Below are 24,295 nucleotides of genomic sequence, written 5' to 3' on the forward strand. Positions count from 1 at the left end.
TGCAAAGGATATGATCAACAAGGGGTTATTATCCAAAATATACAAAGAACTTATATAACTCAACATCAAATAAATAAACAACCCAATTAAAAACTGAGCAGAGGAGCTTCACAGACATTTTTCCAAAGCAGACATATAGACGGCCAACACATGAAAAGATGTTCAGTATCGCTCATCATCAGGGAAATGCAGAATAAAACCCACAATGAGATATCACCTCTCTAATGTGAGCGAGCACACGCGCGCACACACACAGGTAAGGGTAGGAGGGAGAAAGAGGGAGGGGGGGAGAGAGATTACTCAGTCTTGAAAAAGGATGAAATCTTGCTGATTACAATATGGATAGACTTGGAGAGTATTCTGCTAAGTAAAATAAGTCAGAGAAAGACAAATACTGTGTGACTTCACTTACGTGTGGAATCTAAAAAACAAAACAAATGAACAAATAACAAAACAGAAACAGAATTATAAATATAGAGATGAAACAGGTGGTTGCCAGAGGGGAGAGAGGTAGAGGGAGGAAAGAAATAGGTGAGAAAGATTAAGAGGTATAACCTTCGAGCTGCAAAACAAATGAGTCACAGGTATGAAATGCACAGTGTGGGGAACACAGTCCATATGTAGTAAATTTGTGGTGACATATCATAAGGAAATTTAACATGGTCATTTTTAAACATGGAAATACAGAATCACTATGTTGTGTAACAGGAACTAACAGAGTGTTGTATATTGTAAAAATAAACAAAATCATAGAAAAGAGGTCAGATTTGTGTTTACAGAGGCAGCAGGGTGAGAGGGAAGTGGATGAAGGGAGTCAGAATGTGCAAACTTCCCTTTAGAAAGTGCAAACTTCCTTTTAGAAGAAAAGTAAGTACTAGGGATGTAAGGCACAATATCATAAATATAATAAACACTGCTATGCATTATACATTGAAGTTGCTAAGAGAGTAATTCCTAAGAATTTTCATCACAAGGAAAAATTTTTTTCTATTTCTTTACTTTTACATCTGTATGATATGAGATGATAAATGTCCACTAAACTTACTGTGGTAATTATTTCATGAAGTCAAATCATTATTCTGTACACCTTAAACTTACAGTGTTATATAGTAATTATATCTCAATAAAGCTAGAAGAAAAAAAATATTACTTTCTCTTGACCCCTCAATCATGTGTCATGACAAACCTGAGTCCTGTATCATCTTCACATTCAGATGGTTGCATCTCCCCATGTTGCTGATTAGGTCCTCTATAAATATATTTTACTTGAAAGAATTCTTTCATTTATTCAGCAGTCCTTTCCTCTACCTCTTGTTGCCCCCCTACGGAATTTGCTGACATAGGGAGCTATTCTCCAAGATGCCAATCACTTGGCTTGACTTATAGTAATCAGTACCACTTCACATTCCCTCTACTCCTAAACTGTCTCTCATTTATTTGGGCTTCTTTCCTTCTGGTCTCAGAACGAAAGTCCACTCTTGCTCTCTACGACAAAACCGTTTCAAAGGAGCTCTTATTCTTATCCCTACCCACCCTCCACGACCTTTCTTCAATTACCACCACCCTCCAAGGTACTTACAACTATAATCTCTCCCTATTTACCTCCAACCTGTCCTCTACAAATTAATTTTATTTTTCTGCCTCACTGCTCATTCTAAGCTATCATCTTCTCTCTTCCTCATGTGTCTTTCTCCAAATAGCAATAGTGCAGCTTCTTACTACCACCAAGAGTGATCAGAGAAGGCCTTTGCAAGGAAACAACATTGACGCTAAAGGTCAACCAGGGACAAGAGGCCAGCATGTAGAAATGACAGACAGACAAGGTCTTGTGATGAACTTAGAAAAGTCTGCCTTTCTACTCGTGGTGTCCCACAGCTGAGGCCCTTCTCAGGTAGCATTTACTATAAAGCATTCCTAACTGCCTCCCAGAATTTTAGACTCACTTCCACTTTAATCTCCAGCATACTGTATTAAAAAGCTATTTTCTGTGTTAGTACTTTGGTCTTAGAGTCCTCCCTAGCAGTGTTTAAACAAAAACAAAGTAACCAACTAAGTACCCAAAGCTTTCCCTATCATTCCCCTAAGACAGTGCCACTCTCTGGAAACCTTTACCTGAAGTGCTCTTAATCTCAGATGATGTGCACCATGGTTATGACTGTGAGGACTCATCTATCCCACTGAGATGCAAGCTCCCTAGGGAGAAGGTCCTTGCCACATCATCTAACTGTTCCAATAATGAAATATTTGCATCCAGCAAGTGTCTAACTCACTGAAAAATATCTAATCCTGCTATGATTCTCCATTTATACTAGAAGTTGAGTATTATAAACCCACATGAAGATACTTAACATGTCTGGTAATCATGCTTGATTTTAACACTGGAAATTCGGTAAGAAAAATTTTGGCTTCAAAACAGTTTGGCTGAATTAAAGATTCAAATATATCAACGCTCCTTCCTTTCTTTTTCAATAAAAAAAAAATCCTGGTATCTGAACTTTGAGAACATACACACCAGTGACAAAACATACCACCAGTATTAGAAGAAAGAAATACTTTTATTTATAAACAACTGAAGAACTTCTGTCCCAGTTTTTACTTCCTTAAATGGGAAGAATGAATTCAAACACCAGAAACATAATAGTAAAATTGGTACCTTTATAAAGTTAAGATAAAAAAATACTTACAATTTTTGCATTTTTCCCACTTTTCCTTAATTGCTGTACAGCAAAAGCGTGTTCAACATTATCCATTGAAACTCCATTAACCATTGCAACTCGGTCATTTTCCCTAATGAAAAAAAAGTGATCAAAATAACAACATGTTAGAGAAAACCATAGAGTTATAAGCTTGTAAAGATATTTCCAATATGGGCACTTTAAAAAATACATTCTAATTATGGGATAATTTGTCTTCAGATCAATGATATAATAATATCAAATTATTTATTTTCAGATTCCCCCACAAGAAATGTTTAGCAAGTAACTAACCACAGGTCATTAACACAATGTTTCCCAAAAGGTCTGAACAGGTGCCCCAATACACAAAATGATTTTTGGTGGTACAGTCAGTTACAGGCATTAAGCAATACTAAGTCATAAGGCTTTCTCTGAGAAAAGCTACTCCCTCTCTAAAAATAAAGCCTTCCAGTTTTCTTTCAATCTTTCTAATTCTATTCTCTTTTTTTTTTTTTAAGCTTTTTAGGGCTGTACCTGTGGCTTATGGAAGTTCCCAAGCTAGGGGTCAAATAGGAATTGCAGCTGCTGGCCTACGCCATAGCTACAGCAACATGGGATCTGAGCCACATCTGCGACCTACACCACAGTTTGTGGCAACACGGGATCCTCAACCCACTGAGCGAGGCCAGGGATTGAACCCGCATCCTTATGAATACTAGTTGGATTTGTTTCTGCTGCACCACAACGGGAACTCCGTTATACGCTCACTTTTTTGCTAATGTATCTTTTCCTCTCTTATATCTTGCTAATCTTTTTACTGAACAAAAAAGACTCTGGGTGAAAGACTCCTGGAGGCTCAATTCTACCCAAAACTGAGTAACAAGTTTTCTTCTACTATAATCCTTGTTTTTTACAGTGACCTTCTATTTAAGTTAAGTGACACTAGCTTTCCATTTATGATAGAGATAAGCATAAATGTACACTAAGTTAGAGAAATCACTAGCATGGTATTCCAATAGCTGAGGGTGAGTACTTGTCATGTTGGTGCCCAAGAGGAGAAACAAACTTACTGCAGCTGCCCTTCTGCAGGTCCTCCTTTCAGCACATCTGAAATCACTATTGACGTTTCCCCACTCTGAAAATGAGGATTATCTCTTCCACCAGATATTGCAATTCCAAATCCAAATCCAGGAGCCTAAAGTAAAAAAACACTGTTAGCGAGAAGAAAAAAAAAAACTGTCCACTGTGTCATATACATAAAAATATAAAAATTACAATCTTGTTACAGTGTGTTCCAAATACTCCCTCATTTGTGTGGATACTCACCAAAATGATTTATCCTGGTATGGGAATGTATGCTGTAATAAATTTAATGCTGGGCATAACAGAATGTTGAAAACTGCCAATTATATGAATGATCTTTAAGAACTAAAATACATTTAGAAACTCTGAACACTGAAATCCTGAAATTATTATTGCTTATCAGAAGGGTTCCTGTGTGAATTGGCAATCCCCCAATGTGATCAGCACACACAATGGCAACTAATTTATAGAATGATAGCTTAATTAGCAAAACATACCAAGTGCCATTTTACACAGAAAAGCATCAGTAGCTGTGAAAATTAATTTCTTTCATATATGCTAAAAATCTCTGCTGAAGTAATAAATCATAATGTCCTATACATACTGCAAACAATACAAAGTATACATGAATATCAAACATTTTAAAATGACTAATATTTTAAAAGAAAATAATTATTATATATTTCTAAACGAGCTGAAAATCTGTACCAAAATGACAAAGGACAGCCCTATAGAGAAAAAAGTCAAAATATTTACAAGATATTTAAAAATTACCTAATCTCAAAGAAATCATAACATTCCAAGAAAGGAAATGAACTATTCAGAGTAAAGAAACATTCAACGTTTTCCCAGGGCTCCAGAATCAATAAATCAGACGCTATGTTTTCAAATACTGTTGTACTACCCTAATGATGTTCTTTATCCCAAACCACCTAAGGACAAAGGTTATAGCTTCCTTCCACAACTGTCCAATCCACAAAGAAGACCATGGCCACCACGGAGGGGGATTATGCCATGACCTCCCCTTCTACCTCAGAGTCTAGCCAAAGAAGAGAAGAGAAAGAAAAACCTGTCTTAATAAACAAACAAACAAACAAACAAACACCAGCAATTCCACTCCTGGGTATACACCCAAGAGAAATGATAAAAACGTGTGCACACAGAGCTGTATACACAGACGCAGCAGCATCATTTATAACAGCCAAAAATTGCAAACAACTAAATTGTCCATCAAGTGATGAATGGATAAATAAAAGTAAATTATCCATAAAGTAAAGTATTATTTGCAATAAAAAGAAGTGAAGTACTGATATATGCTACAAAATGGGGAACCTTGAAAACACGATGCTATAGAAAAGAAGCCACTGTAAAAGACCTCTTGTCACATAATTCACCATCTTACATGAAATGTTCAGAAAAGACCAATCTGTAAGAGACAGGAATTAGATTGGTGACTTGTGGGTAGAAAGGGATGCAGAGATTGAGGAGTGATGGCCTACGAGTACATTATTTCTTTTTAAGGTGATGAAATGTTTAAAAAGTGACCCTGGTCATACACCTCTGTAAATATACTAAAAACCACTGAATTGTACACTTTAAAGAGTAAATTTTATAGCATGAGAATTATATTGCAATAAAGCTAATACCAAAAAAGGTTAATGTGAAATAAACAAACATGAAAACATCTGGGTTGCAGAAGATAATGGCAACTTCCTGAATCTGTGTCTCCCTAAATAGCCTCCAAAATAATACAAAAACAAATCAATACATGAAACTACACTCTCAGTATAACTCAAAAATAGAGTTATACTCAAAAATAAACAAGCTAGAAGCAGGCCTAAAATTTGAAAAATAAACAAAATGAGAAATGATTAGAAATAAAACTATTAGCACAAAATTAGAAAAGTTAAAGAGAATAATAGAACGAACTCAAATACATTTTTTTTCTTTTCTTTTTTTTTTTTTTTTTAAGGGTCACACCCACAGCATAAGGAGGTTCCCAGGCTAGGGGTCAAATCTGAGCTGTAGCCGCTGGCCTACATCACAGCAACATGGAATCCGAGCCACGTCTGCAAGCTACCCCACAGCACAGCTCATGGCAACATCGAATCCTTAAACCACTGGGCTAGGCCAGGGATCGAATCTGTGACCTCATGGTTACTAGTTGGATCAGTTTCCACTGTGCCACAATGGGAACTCCAAATTCAAATAAATTTGAAAACTTAGATGAAACAGATCATTTCCTAGGGAAATAAAGATTATTGAAATTTACTCTATTAGAAATAGAGAATTTAAACGACCCAATTTCTGGAGAGGAAACAAAGACAGTTATGAGGGAATTATACCACAAAAAGCACCAGGCACAGATGATTTCAAAGGGGATTCAACATCAACATCCAGATAGCCTCAATGCTCCATAAATCATCCAGAGTACCCTAAAACGAAAGGAAGCTTCTAAACTCTTTTCAAGAAGCAACTGTAATATTGATATCTAAATCTGATAATGACTACTCATGATAAAGAGAGAGCCCCTCTCAAAATATTAAAACCTACTAACATTTATAAAGGCCAGTACCACACAAATATTCCATTATAAAGTGATTTTTCAGTAATTCAAGACTGGTTTATTAGGAAAGCCATTGGTATAAGAGACCCCATTAATAAACCTAAAGAAAAGAATTCAGACATTACATCCATAGACCCCAGAAAGGCTTTTGATAAAATCCAATATTCACTAATGAGGAAAAAAAAAACACAAGAAAATGCCTTCTGTTTAAATATGTTGTTTTTTTGTTAAAGTACATGAAGAACTTAACCCACACATGCTGCTGAAAAGGAGTTATTTTAGGAAATTTTTAAAGATAATTATGGATAGTAATATTTGATTTTATATCAAAACTAGAGAAGTGATAGTTTCTAAATGGACAAACTGCAGTGTGCAACCTGAAATGTTATCAATAGACTTTGTGTACGGTTATATGAATACTTGTCCACTGGTCTATTGCACTTTGGATGTTTCATCCATTGTGATTTTATAGTAGTAGCATGTCTAGGCCATTTGGAAAATATCAAGGCAAATCTTTCAAATGCTGACACATTTCAATATATAATTTTTTTTTTTTTTTGGTCTTTTTGCCTTTTCTAGGGCCGCTCCCACAGCATGTGGAGGTTCCCAGGCTAGGGATCCAGTCGGAGCTGTAGCCACTGGCCTACACCAGAGCCACAGCAACTTGGGATCAGAGCCGTGTCTGCGACCTACACCACAGCTCACGGCAATGCTGCATCCTTAACCCACTGAGCAAGGCCAGGGATTGAACCCGCAACCTCATGGTTCCTAGTCAGATTCGTCAACCACCGAGCCATGACGGACACTCCACAATATATAATTTTTCTAAAATCATGTTTTAACTAATATCACTACCAATGTAATTAAAGTCCTTAAGTACTAAAAAGTACTGAGCTCATCTCGTGGTGGCGGATAAAAGTTTTGCAAATCTTAGAGTTCCCACTGTGGCACAAGGGGATCAGTGGAATCTCTGCAGCAGCAGGATGCAGGTACAATCTCCAGCCTGGCACAGTGGGTTAAAGGATCCATCCGACAATGCTGTGTAGCTGCAGCATAGGTCAAAACTGTGGCTTGGATCTGATCCCTGGCCTGGGAACTCCATATGCCACTGGGTGGCCAAAAAAGAAAAAGAGGGGGGAAGAGTTTTCTAAATTTTAATTTTTATTTTGAAATGTTAGCAACAAGTATCATCAGAGTTGTTTTCCTTGAAGCCACAGGTATTCATCTGAGAAAAATGTCTGTCGAACATCCCAGTCTGGATAACTATTCAAGTAAAAATGGTGTACACACAGGAATACAGCTGGCTGAGCTTCCAATTCAAACAATCACACAAGCAGTTCAGTACAAAATAGAAATGTCTTATGTGTATTTCCCCATTTCAATACACAAGTTTTTTTCTTTTTTATGGACACACCTATAGCATACAGAAGTTCCAGGCTGCAGGTCCAACAGGAGCTGCAGCTGTGGCCTACACCACAGTCATGGCAACACGGGATGCTTTAACCCACTGAGCAAGGCCAGGGATTGAACCCCTGGCTCGGACCTTCATCCTCACAGAGACAATGTTGGGTCCTTAACCCACTGACACAGCAGGAACTCTGATACACAGATTTTTTAAATGTCTATGCAAAAGCTGAGATGTGGTAAAACTAGTAATTTTTACTGTTTTGAGTTACAATGGAGCAAAACTGGAACTGTTCTTATAAATCATGAAAGTGTGAAAGGATGTCAGTACATTTGGTGTCACTGCCTTGGTCTTCGCTATTAGACTAAGTTCTACTCACCACTGCTTCCATACTCTCACTGCCAAATATCAACACAGCAAAAAAGAGAGTATTTTTGTACTATTATGATAGTCTGTCCTAAGCATAAAAAGATTTCAGAGTCCTTCTGAGATCCAAAGCCCATACTTTGAAAACGCTAATATTAAGAACCGCTGGAGTTCCCGTCGTGGCTCAGTGGTTGTATCCGACTAGGAACCATGAGATTGCGGGTTCGATCCCTGGCCTCACTCAGTGGGTTAAGGATCCGGCATTGCCGTGAGCTGTAGTGCAGGTTGCAGACGTGGCTCAGATCCCATGTTGCTGTGGCTCTGGCGTAGGCTGGCAGCTACAGCTCTGATTCGACCTCTAGCCTGGGAACCTCCATATGCCGTGGGAAGCGGCCCTAGAAAAGGCAAAAAGACAAAAAAGAACTGCTGAAAAATGTGAAAAATGACCAAAAACCCCAACAAAACAGACAATTTACAAAAGATATGAGCTGAGGTGCTGAAACTCCTAGATTAGAGAAATGCAAATTAAAAGCACACAGCGGAGTTCCTGTTGCGGCTCAGTGGTTAACGAATCTAACTACGAACCATGAGGTTGCAGGTTCGATCCCTGGCCTTGCTCAGTGGGTTAAGGATCCAGCATTGCTGTGGCTGTGGTGTAGGTCAGCAGTTGTAGCTCTGATTAGACTCCTAGCCTGGGAGCCTCCAAATGCTGTGGGTGCAGCCCTAAAAAGACAAAAGACAAAAAAAAATTAAAAATTAAAAAAAAAATAAAAGCACACAGAATGGTAGAAATTTAAGTATAACAACACATTTTGCTGGGGAGGCTTAAGAAAAATAGGCACCACTGCTAACGGGCATGCAAACTGCTACAACTCTTTACAGAGAGGAATTTGGCAATCCTCTCTTTAAAGGATTACAAAAGCACTCTTTAAAAATTACGAAAGCACTTATCTTTTGATAGAGTGAGATAATTTCTAAGAGTGTACCCTGAAGATTACAAATGAGGTCCCACTGTGGGTCAGTGATAACAAACCTGACTAGTATCCATAAGGTTGCAGGTTCGATCCCTGGCCCGGCTCAGTGGGTGAAGGATCCAGCACTGCCGTGAGTTGCAGCATAGGCCACAGACTCGGCTTGGATCTGGTGTTGCTGTGGCTGTGGTGTAGACCAGCAGATGCAGCTTTGAGTGGACCCCTAGCCTGGGAACTTCAATATGTCACTGGGTGCAGCCCTAAAAAAAGACTACATATACATCTCCAACAATAGAAAAATACAAATGTACACAGTCATTCACAGATTGTTTGTAATTACAAATACTGGGAAAAACCTAAATGCCCAAGGGTCATTACTTCCAGGGCAATCTTTCCTCCTTGGAAGAGGCTGGGTCTAATCTTTATTCTCTATTCTTTTATATCTTGCATTTATATCTTGTTTAATAATTCTTTTATTCAAAGAATAAAAATATGGAGTTCCCGTCGTGGCTCAGTGGTTTACGAATCTGACTAGGAACCATGAGGTTGTGGGTTTGATCAGCGGGTTAAGGATCTGGCATTGCCATGAGCTGTGGTGTAGGTCACAGATGTGGCTCGGATACCTCGTTGCTGTGGCTGTGGTGCAGGCCAGTGTCTACAGCTCCGATTAGACCCCTAGCCTGGGAACCTCCACATGCCGTGGGTACGGCCCTAGAAAAGACCAAAATAAATAAATAAATAAAACTATAACACAAAAATATTAAAGAAATGCTGAAAACATCTGGAACTGAATTTCAACAAGGAAGGCAGAGATAACTAGGTATTTCCCAATATTTGCCTGTGAACAAGTATAGTTTTGGCTGCAGTGAGCCAGGGCCTCAAACCCATTGGGACCACACTGCTTCTACGTGGCTCCAGTACTCTGTAGGGCATGTAATCCTGCTGTATCAGCGTTTGCTACAGTTCATTTAATGACTACCCAGAAAGTCTGTGATTTAAACTCTGGCTGCAGTTAGAATCATTTGAGATCAGTTTTCAGAACCTCCCACCACATACCAATTTAAAAAAAGTAGAGGAGGGGAGATGGTACGCATTTTAAAAAACAAAACTCCAAAGTGATTCTAACACGCAGCCAGGGCTGAGAACCTCAACCTTAAAAGCTGTGTGAATAGAGGACCAGGGTGATCATTAAACTATAAAGAGTTCAACTTTTCTTTCCCTCTTAGGGGAACCTTTCAAAGGTTAAACCTTCACCACTGTCTTATTTGGCCTTTTCAAAAGATTTCTTACCTCCACTGCATTACCCTCCCCATCATATTTGAAGGATTATTACTCTAAAACAAACCAAATCCTGTTATTCCCTTGTCCATAGGTCCAAATTCCTTAGCATGCAATAATATCCCGAAGTACAAAGCCAACACGCTTCCCGGTGTTAGGTAGGCCAGGAAAGGAACTCAGGTGATTCAAAACAGGCCATTTATCAATTACCAAAAACAAGAGGCCTGTAATCAAACAATGAAGATACCAGAGGGATGCTCTTCAGAGCACCTCCCTATAACCTTTCTCCTAAGCAAATAAGGCATCCTGCCTGGAACCAATCAGAGGCTCCAAACTTGCCCCCCGCCCCCATATAGAGATCAAAGACACTCAGCCTTTATGCACGCAAAGCACAGAGAGGTTGGGACAAGGAATTAGTGGGCATGAGGCAAGACAACAGGGGATCCCCAAACAGATCCATGATACAGGAATATAAGGAAATACCTTGTACCCAGTGCCAGTCCCTACCCAGGGTGGCTCACTCTCTCTGAGGGCTGTAAATAAAACTTTCTGTACACTGCTACCTGACTCTTCATCGTGGCCTCCGAGGCAACTGGCAGGAGCATTTTTCACTCGAACAGGACCAGAACAGCTCTTTAAAAGAGCCAAGGTCAGAGCTATTACACTGTGGTCTCAGTTCGAGGGGAAATTCCCTTTGACCCAGAACTGCTCCCATCCTGAGCTGTTTGCTCCTGCCTGGAGAGACCACCTGTCTCCATCCCTGCGGGGCAAGACCACTGGGTATATCCCAGCGCTGCTGTGGCACCTTCCAGCTAGAACAATTTCCTGCCAGACTACCTGCCTCCATGCTTGTGCAAGGAAGCCCACCAGCTCAATCCAGGCGCCGCTACCATGCTTCTCAGCCTGCACCCCCAAATCCTTTTTGAGAGTAGAAAAGGCCCAAAAGAGAGATAGCACAGAGAAGAGGAACCTGACACTGGGACCCCTAGTCTTTGCTCCCAACATACTGAGCTACTGATCTCTGCTTAAACATACCATCCAGCATCAAATTTTAAGCTTTTATAATTTCTTCACTGCCTAGGATTCCTTTAGTACCTCATACATCTCTCAAGCTTCACTTTACCCTTCAATATCCAGGTTCAATGTTATCTTATTCATAAAACCATCCTAACTTTCCACATTATGTATGTTCCTAGAGCACAAATACACACTTCTGCTGCCTAACAATGGCACTGTAAGTAGCCTGGGCATCAAAGTCCCATTTGGGAGGGATTTACATATTCTTCTACATATTCTGGCCTAGTACAGCCCTGCAAGGGGCTAATACAAGGTAGTTCATCAATGTCAGTACACTAAAACAAGTATTTAACTCATCATTCAACTTAATTTTAACTCAATTTCCCTTTACAGAGCTTTTCTTTTCTTTTCTTTTTTAATTTAATGGCTGCATATGGAAGTTCCTAGCCAGGGACATAACATGAGCTGCAGTTGCGACCTTGCCAGAGGTACAGCAACCCAAGATCCTTAACACACTGTGCTGAGGCAAGGATTGAACCTACAACTATGAAGCAATCTAAGCCACTGAAGTCAAGATTCTTCACCTAATGTACCAGGGCAGGAACTCTCAGAGTTGTCCTTTTTTGAGCACTCTTTAGCAGCCATTGTAGTAGCATGGATCTGAAATCTTCCTGAATTTCCAAATAAAAACAAGGCACAGGGTAACTAGACAACAAGCCAAAAACCCATGGACATTTACAACAAAAGCAGGAAACCAATTGTATCCACTCAAGACTTCTGCCTTCAGGATGAGTAACATCTACACCTGTGTGTTGCTAATCCCAATACTTGAGAAGACCTGAAGAACTGCAAGTGACTGACAGGTACTCACTGCAAAGAATGGCAGGACAGGGGCTCCCACTGTGGCACAATGGGATCAGTGGGCATCTTGGGAGTACTGGGACACGGGTTCAATCCGTGGGTTAAGAATCCAGTATTAGAGTTCCTGTCATGGCGCAGTGGTTAAGGAATCTGACTAGGAACCATGAGGTTGCGGGTTCGGTCCCTGCCCTTGCTCAGTGGGTTAACGATCTGGCGTTGCCGTGAGCTGTGGTGTAGGCTGCAGACGCGGTTCGGATCCTGCGTTGCTGTGGCTCTGGCGTGGGCCGGTGGCTACAGCTCCAATTGGACCCCTAGCCTGGGAACCTCCATATGCCATGGGAGTGGCCCAAGAAATAGCAAAAAGACAAAAAAAAAAAAAGAATCAAGTATTGTTGCAGCTGTGGCTTAGGTCACAACTGTGGCTCAGATCTGATCCCCTGGCCTGGGAGTGCCATATGCCAAAGGGTGGCCAAAAGAGAGAAAAAAGAAAAAGAAAAAAGAATGGTAGGACAACCTGAGAACAGCAGCTGAAACTGGAAGGGATTTTACTTTGTTGTAAATGAATGCAAAGAACCTAAAGCAAAGCCTGCACCAAGTGGGGCAGTATAACCCCTAGGAATTCTCAAAACAGACCTGCCAGGCCTTTTAAGGACAGGGCCTCACACTGTGGGCACTGGGTTCAGACTTAAGTGGGGCAGGAAAAGGAAAGGAAAGAGAAGGTCCAGATAAAAAAGTACAAAGGGCAGAAGGGGAGGAAATGTCAGAAAGCAGTAGTTATGTTTCTTATGCATGCATGCATGCATGAGTGTGTGCAAACACACACACAAAACTAAGCCAATTTCTAAAAGCTCAAAAAAAAAAAAAAAAACCCCCAACCAATTTCACACAAAAAAATGCGCAAAAAAGGGATTATGATTAAATGCCTTAAAAATTGCTATAAAAGACAATGAGCAGAATACCCCACAGAAAATGAAAGCATACCAAAAAGAGTGCTCAAAAAAAAGTGTTACTATTACAAACAAGTGAAATGGCATTAAGAAAATATAGAAGACATGAAAGAATATAAATAAGAATTTACAAAACAAAAACAAAAACAAACAAAAAAAGGAGTTCCCATCTTGGTGCAGGGGAAACGAATCTGACTAGGAACCATGAGGTTGTGGGTTCGATCCCTGGCCTCGCTCAGTGGGTTAAAGATCTGGCTTTGCCGTGACCTGTGGTGTAAATCACAGATGCAGCTCGGATCTGGCATTGCTGTGGCTCTGGCATAGGCCAGGAGCAACAGCTGTGATTCAACCCCTAGCCTGGGAACCTCCATATGCTGCAGGCGCAGCCCTAGGACAACAAAAGACAAAAGACAAAAAAGAATTTTAAAAAATTCAGAAATGAGGCTGACAGAATTCAAGAGGTAATTAGAAATTTTAAAAAGCCATTTTAGATAGCAGCACAGATCAAATACATATAATACCATAGAAGAAATAAAAAGGAGAAATCATTTTAAGAACAAAAAAGAAATGATGCAAAATTTTTAAAAAGAGGTTTGAGAGAAAACCACAAATAATGAAGAAAGGCAATAAAGATACAACATATGGATAGTAGAAGTTCCTAAAAAACTAAACCAAAATAAGGGAAGAAGAAAATAGTAAAACTGTAACGAAATAAAAAAGAACTTCCCTGACATACATATATTTAATTGAAATTAATACTCAAAGGATACCATAGATATCTGAGAATATCAATTCAGAGGAACTAACATCAAAATAAACTAAAATAAAATGACTAGATTTTAAGGAAGAAGATTCTTTGACTTCCAGGCAAAAAGAGTTATAAATTATGAAGAAATATAAATTATTATCACACATGGGTTAGCAACACATTATGCTAAAAATAGCATAGTTGAGATACTCAAGGAAACCAATGAGCCAAGGATTTTATATCCAGTAAAACTAATCTTCAAATATAAAAGGGCACAGATAAGCTAGTAAATATTGTTTTGTAAGATCCCTTCCTTAAGTAGCCTAACAGAAAATAATTTCCTGGCAATCAAAATGACAAGAGACATTGGAAGGGACTGGTGGTAAGCATTAATACATATCTACTTATAATACTAAGATTAGGATTAAAGGGTTAAATTATGTAATAATTTATATAGGTATAGGAAAATCATTTTATTATTTTATTTATTTATTTTTTTAGGGCCACACCCACAGCATATGGAAGTTCCCAGGCTAGGGGTTGAATCAGAGCTGCAGCTGCTGATCTACACCACAGCCACAGCAAGGCCAGATCCAAGCAGCGACTGCAACCTACAACACAGCTCACAGCAATGCCAGATCCTTAATGCAGTGAGTGAGGCCAGGGATCGAACCCACATCCTCATGGATACTAGTCAGGTTCATTACTGCTAAGCTACAACAGAACTCTCAAAATCATTTTTTAAAATGGGGAAAGGAATAGAGTAAGTATGTACAGAAAAATTTTTAATACTATTTCCAGTGATCAAAACTGACAGTAGTAGAATTATTATTATTCCAAGGCAATCGTATACTCTGAACTGGATTTATAAAAGACTAACATGATGCTTTCTATAAGGATTTAAAAAAAAAAAATGGGTAATAATCCATTTTCTCCTATATCTTTAGCATAAAAAAATTTTAGGTGTGTCAAAAGATAGTTGATTTTTACATGTTCACATGATAAAATGCCCAAGATAATGTTTTTTATTATGGTGGTGGGGTAAGTGGTTTAAAGTAGTATAATATGGAGTTCCCTGGTGGCTTAGCAGGTTAAGAAACCAGTGTTGTCACGGCTGTGGCTCAGATTCAATCCCTGCCTGGCCTGGGGAACTTCCACGTGCTGTGGTTGTGCCAAAATGAATAAATTAATTAAATAATAAGTAGTATAATATAATCTCATTTATTTGGATGTGCACACACATATATGATTAGGTTTGGGATACATGAATTTTATTTTTATCACATTTTATCCTTTCAAGACCACAGGCAGCCACAAGGAATAACATGTATTTTTACGTTTGCCTGGTAGTATAACTGAATTTATGATAAACAAAAGGCTTGGAATCTGTTCAGTTATCTGCCCAGTTTTACTGGACACCAGCCATGCTCATTCCTTTACATTTCATTATGACTGCTTTTGCACTGAGTAGTTGCAACAGGGACCATATTGCAAACAAAGCCTGAACTATTTACAATCAGATCTTTTATAGGAAGGGCTTGCCCATTCATTTGTTAAAATATTTCTTGATTTCTTAAAAGATAAAGCAAAAAAAGAAAAAAAATCCTGAAAGTTGACTGTTGATTCCGTTATAAAAATATAACTGCATAACATGAATAATCTCCCCTCCAAATATTCTTATTTCCTTCAAGTATGCCCAATCCCCTAAAGATTCTCTTGTTACTCTTCTTTTGTTGTTTTTCCATGCCAAATTTCTACAACCAGCTAAATTAATTCTCACCATATAGTTTTACTCCTGTAGTTTTCTATAGTTTGATTCCTCTCCCCTCTTCCTCCAATCAGTCCTCAACATTCTATAGAAACTGTTCTAGCCATGTGTTCTCACAGTAAACACTGGGCTCAAAAAATTTTTAATCCCCCCCCAAAAAAAATTTTTTTTAATCCAAACAGATCCTTGGCAATCAACTCCATCAACTTCATTTTTACAAATGAAGTCCAAAGGCCCCGAGTCCCACATGTCACTCCACTACCTGCCAGCTGTGGCCATTTCTAGGACCTCTGTGGACTTTAGTTCCTTCATTTGAGTAAGAGATCAGGATTTTTTTCAACTCTGATATACTTCAATTCTATGAGGCCCCAAAAGATCTGCAAGGCCTGTTCGAAATCAGCAAGTGGTAAGCCCAAACTAGTCACAAGACCCCCTACAGTTTTTCCACCTTACCTTGGTAGTGCTCAAAATGTTGTTTAAATGCCAAGACTGTTAGACTAGTTCTCTTTACCCCTGCTTCCTTCAACAGCTCCTTGGCTACTCACATTGTGTGTGTGTGTGTGTGTACCCACTGATTCTTACACTACAACTCTCACACTTACCACTCTGACTCCCAAATTACAGCTTTCATTTCTAATTCCTACTCCACCTTTCTATTTACAGCTTCTTATAAAACATTTCCAAATACTCTTCTCCAAAACTGTCATTTTCTCCACAAAACTGACCTCACCAATGTTCTAAACATAAAAAAAAAAAGTGCCAAGAATTTGGCTCCTTCTTAATGTTACTTTTTTATTTTATTCATCTTATTACATTATATATAGTTTATGTGACAGAATTTGAATTCTGAATTCAGATATTATATTCCATAAATATTTTTTATATTTAAAATTTCAATTTACATATAAATGAAAAGATTACCATATGCTAAGTCCAAAGACCTATGTTCAAAATCTACCTCTTTGGGACATTTCACTAGACCTTTCTGAGATTCAGTTTACTTCAAGTGGTTATTAACCTTATTTCACAGAAACTGAATAAAATATAGGGTTTGAAACATCCATAATTCATTCTATGAATGTAAACAATGACCTTCAAACAGATAAAACAAGCCTAGCTTATCTTACATGCTTAACCTCAGTGTAAATGCTTATCTTCTATCACATACTAGCTTGGAGCTACTCAACGGATGTAGGAATACCCCCTCTCCTGCCCCTTTTCCTATAACAGTTTTATTGACATATTAAGCCGCCTATGATTAATTCACTCTTCAAAATGTAAATTCAATGTTTTTGTGTATTCAGAGTTGCGCAACCATCATTACAATCAATTTTATAACATTTTCATAACCCTAGAGGAAATTCCCTAAATTTAGCCATCATCCCTATATCCCCCATATCCTAAAGCCACTAATCTACTTTCTGTCTGTTCACCTCTACTGACCATTTCCTGTAAGTGGAATTAGATGATAATGGTCCTTTGCAACTGGCTTCTTTGAATTAATGTAATGTTTTCAAGGTTCATCCACATCATGGCAGTATCAGTACTTCATTTCTTTTTACTGCTGGTAAAAAGCATTGTTACTGGTACGGCTTGGGTTCATTCCTGGCCTCAGAACTTTTGCATGTTGCAGGCCCCTCCAAAAAGAAAAGAACTATTCTTTCCTTCACTGAACTACCTTGCCACCTTGTTCCAAGCTTACTTCTTATCCAATCACTTCTGAAACAGCTGCTCATCCTTAGATTTTCTCTTAACTAGATTCTTGCTTTCAACATACATTTACCATTTAATTTTTTAGTTTTAGGTGTACAACATAGTGGGGTTTTCTTACTCTTTAAAAAAATGAGATACAGGTGGTTGAAAATATTTGAGAGGTCCTGTTGTGGTGCAGCAGAAACAAATCTGACTAGCATCCACGAGGATGCGGGCTGGATCCCTGACTTCACTCAGTGGGTCAGGGCGTTACCATGAGCTGTGGTGTAGGTCGCAGAGGTGGCTTGGAACCCATGTTGCTGTGGCTGTGGTGTGGGCTGATGGCTACAGTTGCAATTCAATCCCTAGCCTGGAAAGTTCCATATGCCATGGGTGCAGCACTAAAAAGCAAATGAATAAATTATTTTAGTTTCAGGTAGACAACATAGTGATACAAATTGTTACAGATTACACTCTAAAGTTATTATTATAAAATATTGGCTATATTTCCCTGCACTGTACAATACATCCTTGCAGCTTGTTTTATAAACAATATTTTGTACCTCTTAATCCTCTGCCTTTTATTGCCCCTTCCCCTCCCTCTCCCCACTGGTAAGCACTAGTTTGTTCTCTATACCTGTGAATCTGTTTCTTTTTTTATTATATTCACTAGTTTTATTTTTTAGATTCTACATATAAGTGATAATGCATAGTTATCTGTCTTTCTGTCTTACTTCAATAAGCAAAATAACCTCCAGGTCCATCCAGTTGTTGCAAATGGCAACATTTCGTTCTTTCTATGGCTGAGTTAATATTCCATTGTATTTATGTACCACATCTTTATCTATTCCTTTACTGATGGGCACTTAAGACTGCTTCCATATCTTGGCTATTGTAAATAATGATATTATAAATACTGGGGTGCAAGGATTTTTACAAATTAGGTTTTTGTTTTCTTCAAATACCTACCCAGAAATGGAATTCCTGGATCACATGGTAGTTCTATTTTTGGTTTTTTAAGGAAACTCCATACTGTTTCCCATAGTGGCTGCAGTGATATACATTCCCACCAATAGTGCATGAGGATTCCTTTCTCTACATCCTCACCAACAGTTGTTATCTGTAGACTTTTTGGTGATGGCCAGTCCTGGGGCTGGTATCAGCCCATTGGTGTGTGGGGACCAGGCCCAGAGGATCCCATGCTGATGCTGACCTGCCAGTGAGTAAAGCCAGGTCCTAGGGCTAGTGCCAGCCAACTGGTGGGCAGAAGCAGGTCCTAGGGTCTCTGGCTACAGGGCCCTGGGGATCCTAGTACTAATGAGCTAGAGGGAGGATTCCATAATGGCGTTTGCACCAGTGTCCACACGATAGAAGGAAATCCTCACAATAGCTGCCATCAGTGGTTATGACCCCAGGGAGAGCTGCAGTTGTCTTCTGTCTTTCCAGGAGACTCTCCAAGATCAGCAGGTGGGTCTAACCCAAGCTCCTTTCAAATTACTGTTTCTTCCTGGAAACTTGGAACATGTCTTTTGTGTGCACCCTTTAAAAGTGGAGTCTCCATTGCTCACAGCCCTCCAGGTCTTCAGAAAATAAGTCTTGCTGGCCTTCAAAGCCAAACATTCTGAGTGCTCACCTTCCTAGTACAGAATCCCTGGGCTGGGGAGCCCACCGAGGAGCTCGGACTCCTTTCACCTTGGGAAGAACCCCTGCAATGTAATTACTCTCTTGTTTATGGTCACCCACCCTGGAGGCGTGGGTCTTGAACTACCCAGGGGGTCTGGTCTTAAGTGAGACTCCACCTCTCCTACCCATCTCATTGTGGTTCTTTCTAATTATCCTTAGTTGTAGAAGATCTTTATGCCTTTGGTCTTGCTCATCAACAAATGCTCTATAAAGAGTTGTAATTCTGGTATCCCCATGAGAAGAGGTAAGCTTATTATCTTCCTACTCTGCCCTCTCTGCCAACCCTCTCATAAACCACTCTCAAGCCTTTAATTCTTTTTTATACAAATATTCATTTAATCTTCTACCTAATTCTTTCTCAGAAAATAAAAAAAAAAAAGTGTTCAGATGAACAACTCATTCCTGAGTATTTATTTATTTCTCAAAGAACTATAAAAATACATGCATTTTTGGAGTTCCCATCATGGCTCAGCGGACAACGAACCCAACTAGTATCCATGAGGACGTGGGTTCAATCCCTAGCCTTGCTCAGTGGGTTAAGGATCCAGCATTGCTGTGAGCTGTGGCATAGATCACAGACATGGCTCGGATCCTGAGTTGCTGCTGCTGTGGCATAGGCCAGAGGCTACGGCTCCAATGGGACCTCTAGCCTGGGAACCTCTATATGCCTTGGGTGTGGCCCTAAAAGGACCCCCCCCCCCGCCCCTCCCTCCAAAAAAGACAAAAAAAAAACAAAAAACAAAAAACCATGCATTTTCTAAGGGAGAACATCTAAAACTAAAGAAAGCTGTGGGTATGTCATGGGTGGGGAGGGGTGGAACAGCTACCATCTTGAGCTGCAGACCTGCATTTGCCAATACTATTGCCATTATATATACAACTACTGAGCACTTAAAATGTGGGTAGTCTTACCTGAAATTGAAAAATGTGCAAGTTTTCTAAGACTCAGTATGAAAAAAAGGCAAAATAGGTATATTAACTTTTAAATTACATGTTGAAAATGACAGTATTTTGGATATACTGAGTTAAATAAGATCTATTATAAAATTAATTTTACCCATTCCTTACATTTTTAAATATGATGACTAGGAACATCTTAATAACATATGTGGTTTGCATTATATTGCTACTAGACAATGCTGCACAGATCTCCTAAGAATGACTTTGTTGAGTAGTCTGGCCTCCTAGGAAATTAAGTCTTACTGTGTATAACTAAGTAACAAGCACTAAGGAGACATAAAACTGGTTAAGATTTCCTATCCTTAAGAAAATTATAATGCAACAGAAGATGGGATGGACAACTACCCGGGGTATATATTCATCCATAGTTGAGGACCAGTAGGGAAGGTCAAAATCCACAAGGCAGGGAGTGTTATCTGCTTTTTTTCTGATATAATTCCCAGGACTACAACAGTGCTTGGCATACAGTGGAACACCAAAAATTACTTAGGTTTAAAGAATGAATCAGATTTCAATCATTTCTAGTATTCTAAGAAGAAAGTTTCCTCTGAGAATGCAAATAGATGAGGCAATATACAAGCATATAATATATTATTCTGGAGAGTAAATAGCAGAAAATGTTGGCATTTAAATCCACAGGATATTTACTCTTGTAAAAAAAACAGTTACCTTCCTCTTTCATGTAATTGACTGTCAGATGTCAAAAAATATAGTTCTGCCCTTACCTGGCAACATGCAGTATCTGTAACTCCAGGTTACTAACAAACAAAACCTCAAATTATCTCCTTCACTTACTATACTCCAAAAGCTCTCCTGGCTCATTTCAAGAATGACTTTCTCATTCCTCCGTCATGCTTCTTAAAAATGTGGTGTCAGAGGCCATGGACCTCCATTTCAAAAACCCGTTTATAATAATGCTTATTAGAGGTGCCACGGTCCCATCCAGGACCAAAGGAATCAGAATCTGGTAGTTGGGGATGATCTAGTTGCTTCCTCTTTACAGTTAATCTAGAGAGCTACTGCTCTAGATCAGTGGGCAGCACACTATGGCCCGCAGGGTAAATCCAGCTCGCTGCCCACTTCTGTAAATAAAGTGTTATTGGAACTTAGAGACCCACCCATTTTTTTACCTACTCTACTCTTTATGGAAGCTTTTGCAATATAACTTTAGCTGAGTAGTTCTGACAGAGATTTATAGCCTGCAAGGCCTAAAATACGTATTTATTTTCTAGCTCTTTACAACAAAGTACACTGACAAAGCTCTAGATAGTCTAAATTTTATTCTTGTCAACTCAGAATTCCAAAGGAGAGATATGTGAAAGTATAGTTAGTTCTACAGCCTCAGAGAATGAAGTCAACTGAATTATGCTTCAGCCTAAGTCTCTGGGCTTACAATGACAGGTTTATTTTTAAAAACCTACAAAAAACAACTCCTGGAGGGATGGTTGTTGAGGACTTCCATTCTGTCACAGTCTCTCTCTGATGAGGCCCAGAGGCAACATAGCTCTGTATTCCCAGAGCAATAGTTAATACGTTTGAAAACCAAAGACTTAAAATTATATACTCATCTTTTCTCTACGTATCTTCTGATGACATTTCTCTGGGCTGGTACTCCCTCAGGGAAAAGAAAACTGCAACAAACAAGTAGAGCCCAGCTACATAATGGAATTTACATGATCTTCTAGACAGGAGTTCTCAGACCTGCCTGAGTATTACAACTACCATGATGAGTTGGTATGAAACTCAGAAAATCAGATTCTGTTTTCTCAACACTCAGGATCTTTTCCTATTTTGCCTAAGCTAATGAGATACAGATCTATAGTAACTAAAGTAGCAAAATGATCCATGGAAAGGGGAAAAACATTTACAAGTCATATATCTGAATATGTGATAAGGGGTTAATGTCCAGAATATATAAAAACTCCTATAGCTCAACAAATAAAAACCAAATAACCCAATTAAAAATAGACTAAGGAATTGAACAGACGGTAAATTTTGTTATGAGTATTTTACTACAATTAAAACAAAATAATAAGTATAAAAATAAAGATGAAACCTCAATTAAAACAGAGTCTGGGGGCCAGAAGGGGGAGTGTTCATGCACTATGCTGCTAGCACAACCCAACAAGAAGACAGACTTCCTCTTATTGCCTTGAAAGAGCTCAGCCAATGAGAGACTGTCACAATTTAGCCAATGAAAAACCATTCTACTCTGAACTCTCAATTCCTCCAATGGACTCTGTGTACTATAGCTCTCCCAATCTCCTTTTCTCCCTCTGTCAAAGAGTTTTCTCCATTTTTTGCTGGGATCTTTCACTGTGTCTTGCTGTGGCTGCAGATCCTAAATTGCAATTCGTTATTGGTCCTGAGTAAACCCATTTGCTGCAGAAAAAAAAATGGCAGTCTATCTATTTAAGGTCAATATAAGAAAACAAACAACCTAATTAAAAATGGAAAAAGATTTACCAAAGAAGGTATATTGATGACAAGCAAAGAAGGTATATTGATGACAAGCACATAAACAGATATTCAACATCATTAGTCTTGAGAAAACTAAAAACTGAACAATGGCATATCACTACACACCTACTGGAATAGCTAAAATTAAAAGGAGGGGCACACACAACCCCAATGATATCAAGTAGTGATGAGGATTCAATGCAACTGGAGCTCTTATGGATTGCTGGTGGGATGTAAAACTGATAACAGTTTGACAGCTCCTTAAAAAAGTTAAACATTCACTTACCATAAAACCCACAGAAATTTCATTCCTACACAAATGAAAAGTTACGTTCATACAAAAACCTGTACACGTGACCAGATTTATTCACAACCATCACAAACTGGAAGCAATCCCAGTGCACTAAGACTGGAAAATGAATAAGCAAATCATCCTACATTCATACAATGAAACATTACTCAGCAATAAGAAAGAATTAACCACTGATCCATGTTACATCATGGAGAAATCTCAAATGCTTTAGGCTAAGTGTAGGAAGCCAGTCTCAAAAGGGTATATACTTTATGAGTTCACCTACACGACATTCTGGAAAAAGCAAATGTATAAATAGGAGCAGAAAACATATCAGGGCTAAGTGCTAGGGCTGAGGGGACAGGGTTGACCATAAAAGGCATGAGAGAAAATTTCAAGGTGATGGAATTGTCCTACATTTTGTTTACAGTGGTGTTATATGTCTGTCACATATGTATGCATTTGTCAAACTCAGAACTGTTTACTTAGGATGAATCTTATTGTGTCTTAATTACCCCAATAAAAACAATAAAGGTATTAAAGTAAATAAATTTAATATGATAAAATACCAAATTATTCTTTCAATTCAAGCCAATTAAACATTTATAAGGTATGAAAGTATATGTTTAATCTGGTATAAATATGCTATCTATCAGCACATTTCAAAGATAGGCCATACCTTGGCTCCATAAGTTAAAAGGTTAGTATTATTTAATGATTTCGCTACCATTCAGGGAGACAAAAAAATTGACTATATCTTATCTGAAATCACTGTTTTCGATAATTTATTTACACATTCTATATATATGTGCAGATTCACACATTCATGAGATAATCAGGGGCAAGATTCAGGGGCATGATTTTCCCTCTCCCATCGTCCTAGTAATGAACACAGCTGGTAGAACAGTTGAGTGTAAAATATTTAAATATTTTCTAAGCTCTTTCTGTACATTCGCTAAGGAGAAGGCTAATCCGTAGAGTCAGCTCTCTTCAAGTGAAGGAAAGGGGAGATTTGTGGGAGGCACTACTTTATGTCAAGCATGATATGGTGGCACTAGCCCCATGTTTAAAAACCATGTGAAAACCAATGTTTTAAAAGCTGATTGGATCATTTGCTCACTTCTAAAGGGAAACAGGCAGCACTAGAGTTCAAATTCAGAGCAGTCTCATCTCAGACAAAGCTTTTACTCTTACTGCTCCCTGCTCTCTGCCCATCTGCAATTGCTTCAGCAGTACCTTGGCCCTACATGTTTCAAACCAACAAATATCTTTTCAGATTTTATTACTCACATGACCTTGTTCAATTTAAAACTCCAAGTCTACATACAATACATGCATGTATACACAGAAAAGATGAAAGTTTATAATTTACACCAACATAGTGTCTTTTATCTGATCACTCAAAATTTTAAAAACAAATCACATAATTAAAAGCAGAAATATGCAAATAACAACCAAAAGGATATATGAAAAAGCAATCATGTTCACTTTTGACCTTAATAAAGATCTACTGCAACTCCAAT

The 24,295-nt window shown here is 38.6% G+C and overlaps 1 protein-coding gene across 5 annotated transcripts in view; it reads right to left on the reverse strand.

Annotated features, from left to right (window-relative positions):
• Positions 1–24,295, reverse strand: part of TJP1 (tight junction protein 1) — a 129,511-nt gene that overhangs the window by 73,773 nt on the left and 31,443 nt on the right. For all 5 annotated transcript variants that reach the window (XM_047766890.1, XM_047766889.1, XM_047766888.1 and 2 more), the window contains exons 3-4: positions 3,746–3,870; positions 2,685–2,787 (exon numbers count right to left, since the gene is read on the reverse strand). In XM_047766890.1, the coding sequence (XP_047622846.1) occupies positions 2,685–2,787; positions 3,746–3,870 (228 nt within the window). The remainder of the gene's footprint in view (positions 1–2,684; positions 2,788–3,745; positions 3,871–24,295) is intronic.

The sequence above is a fragment of the Phacochoerus africanus genome, chromosome 2 (assembly GCF_016906955.1).
Source record: "Phacochoerus africanus isolate WHEZ1 chromosome 2, ROS_Pafr_v1, whole genome shotgun sequence".
In the NCBI taxonomy this organism is placed as follows: domain Eukaryota; kingdom Metazoa; phylum Chordata; class Mammalia; order Artiodactyla; family Suidae; genus Phacochoerus; species Phacochoerus africanus.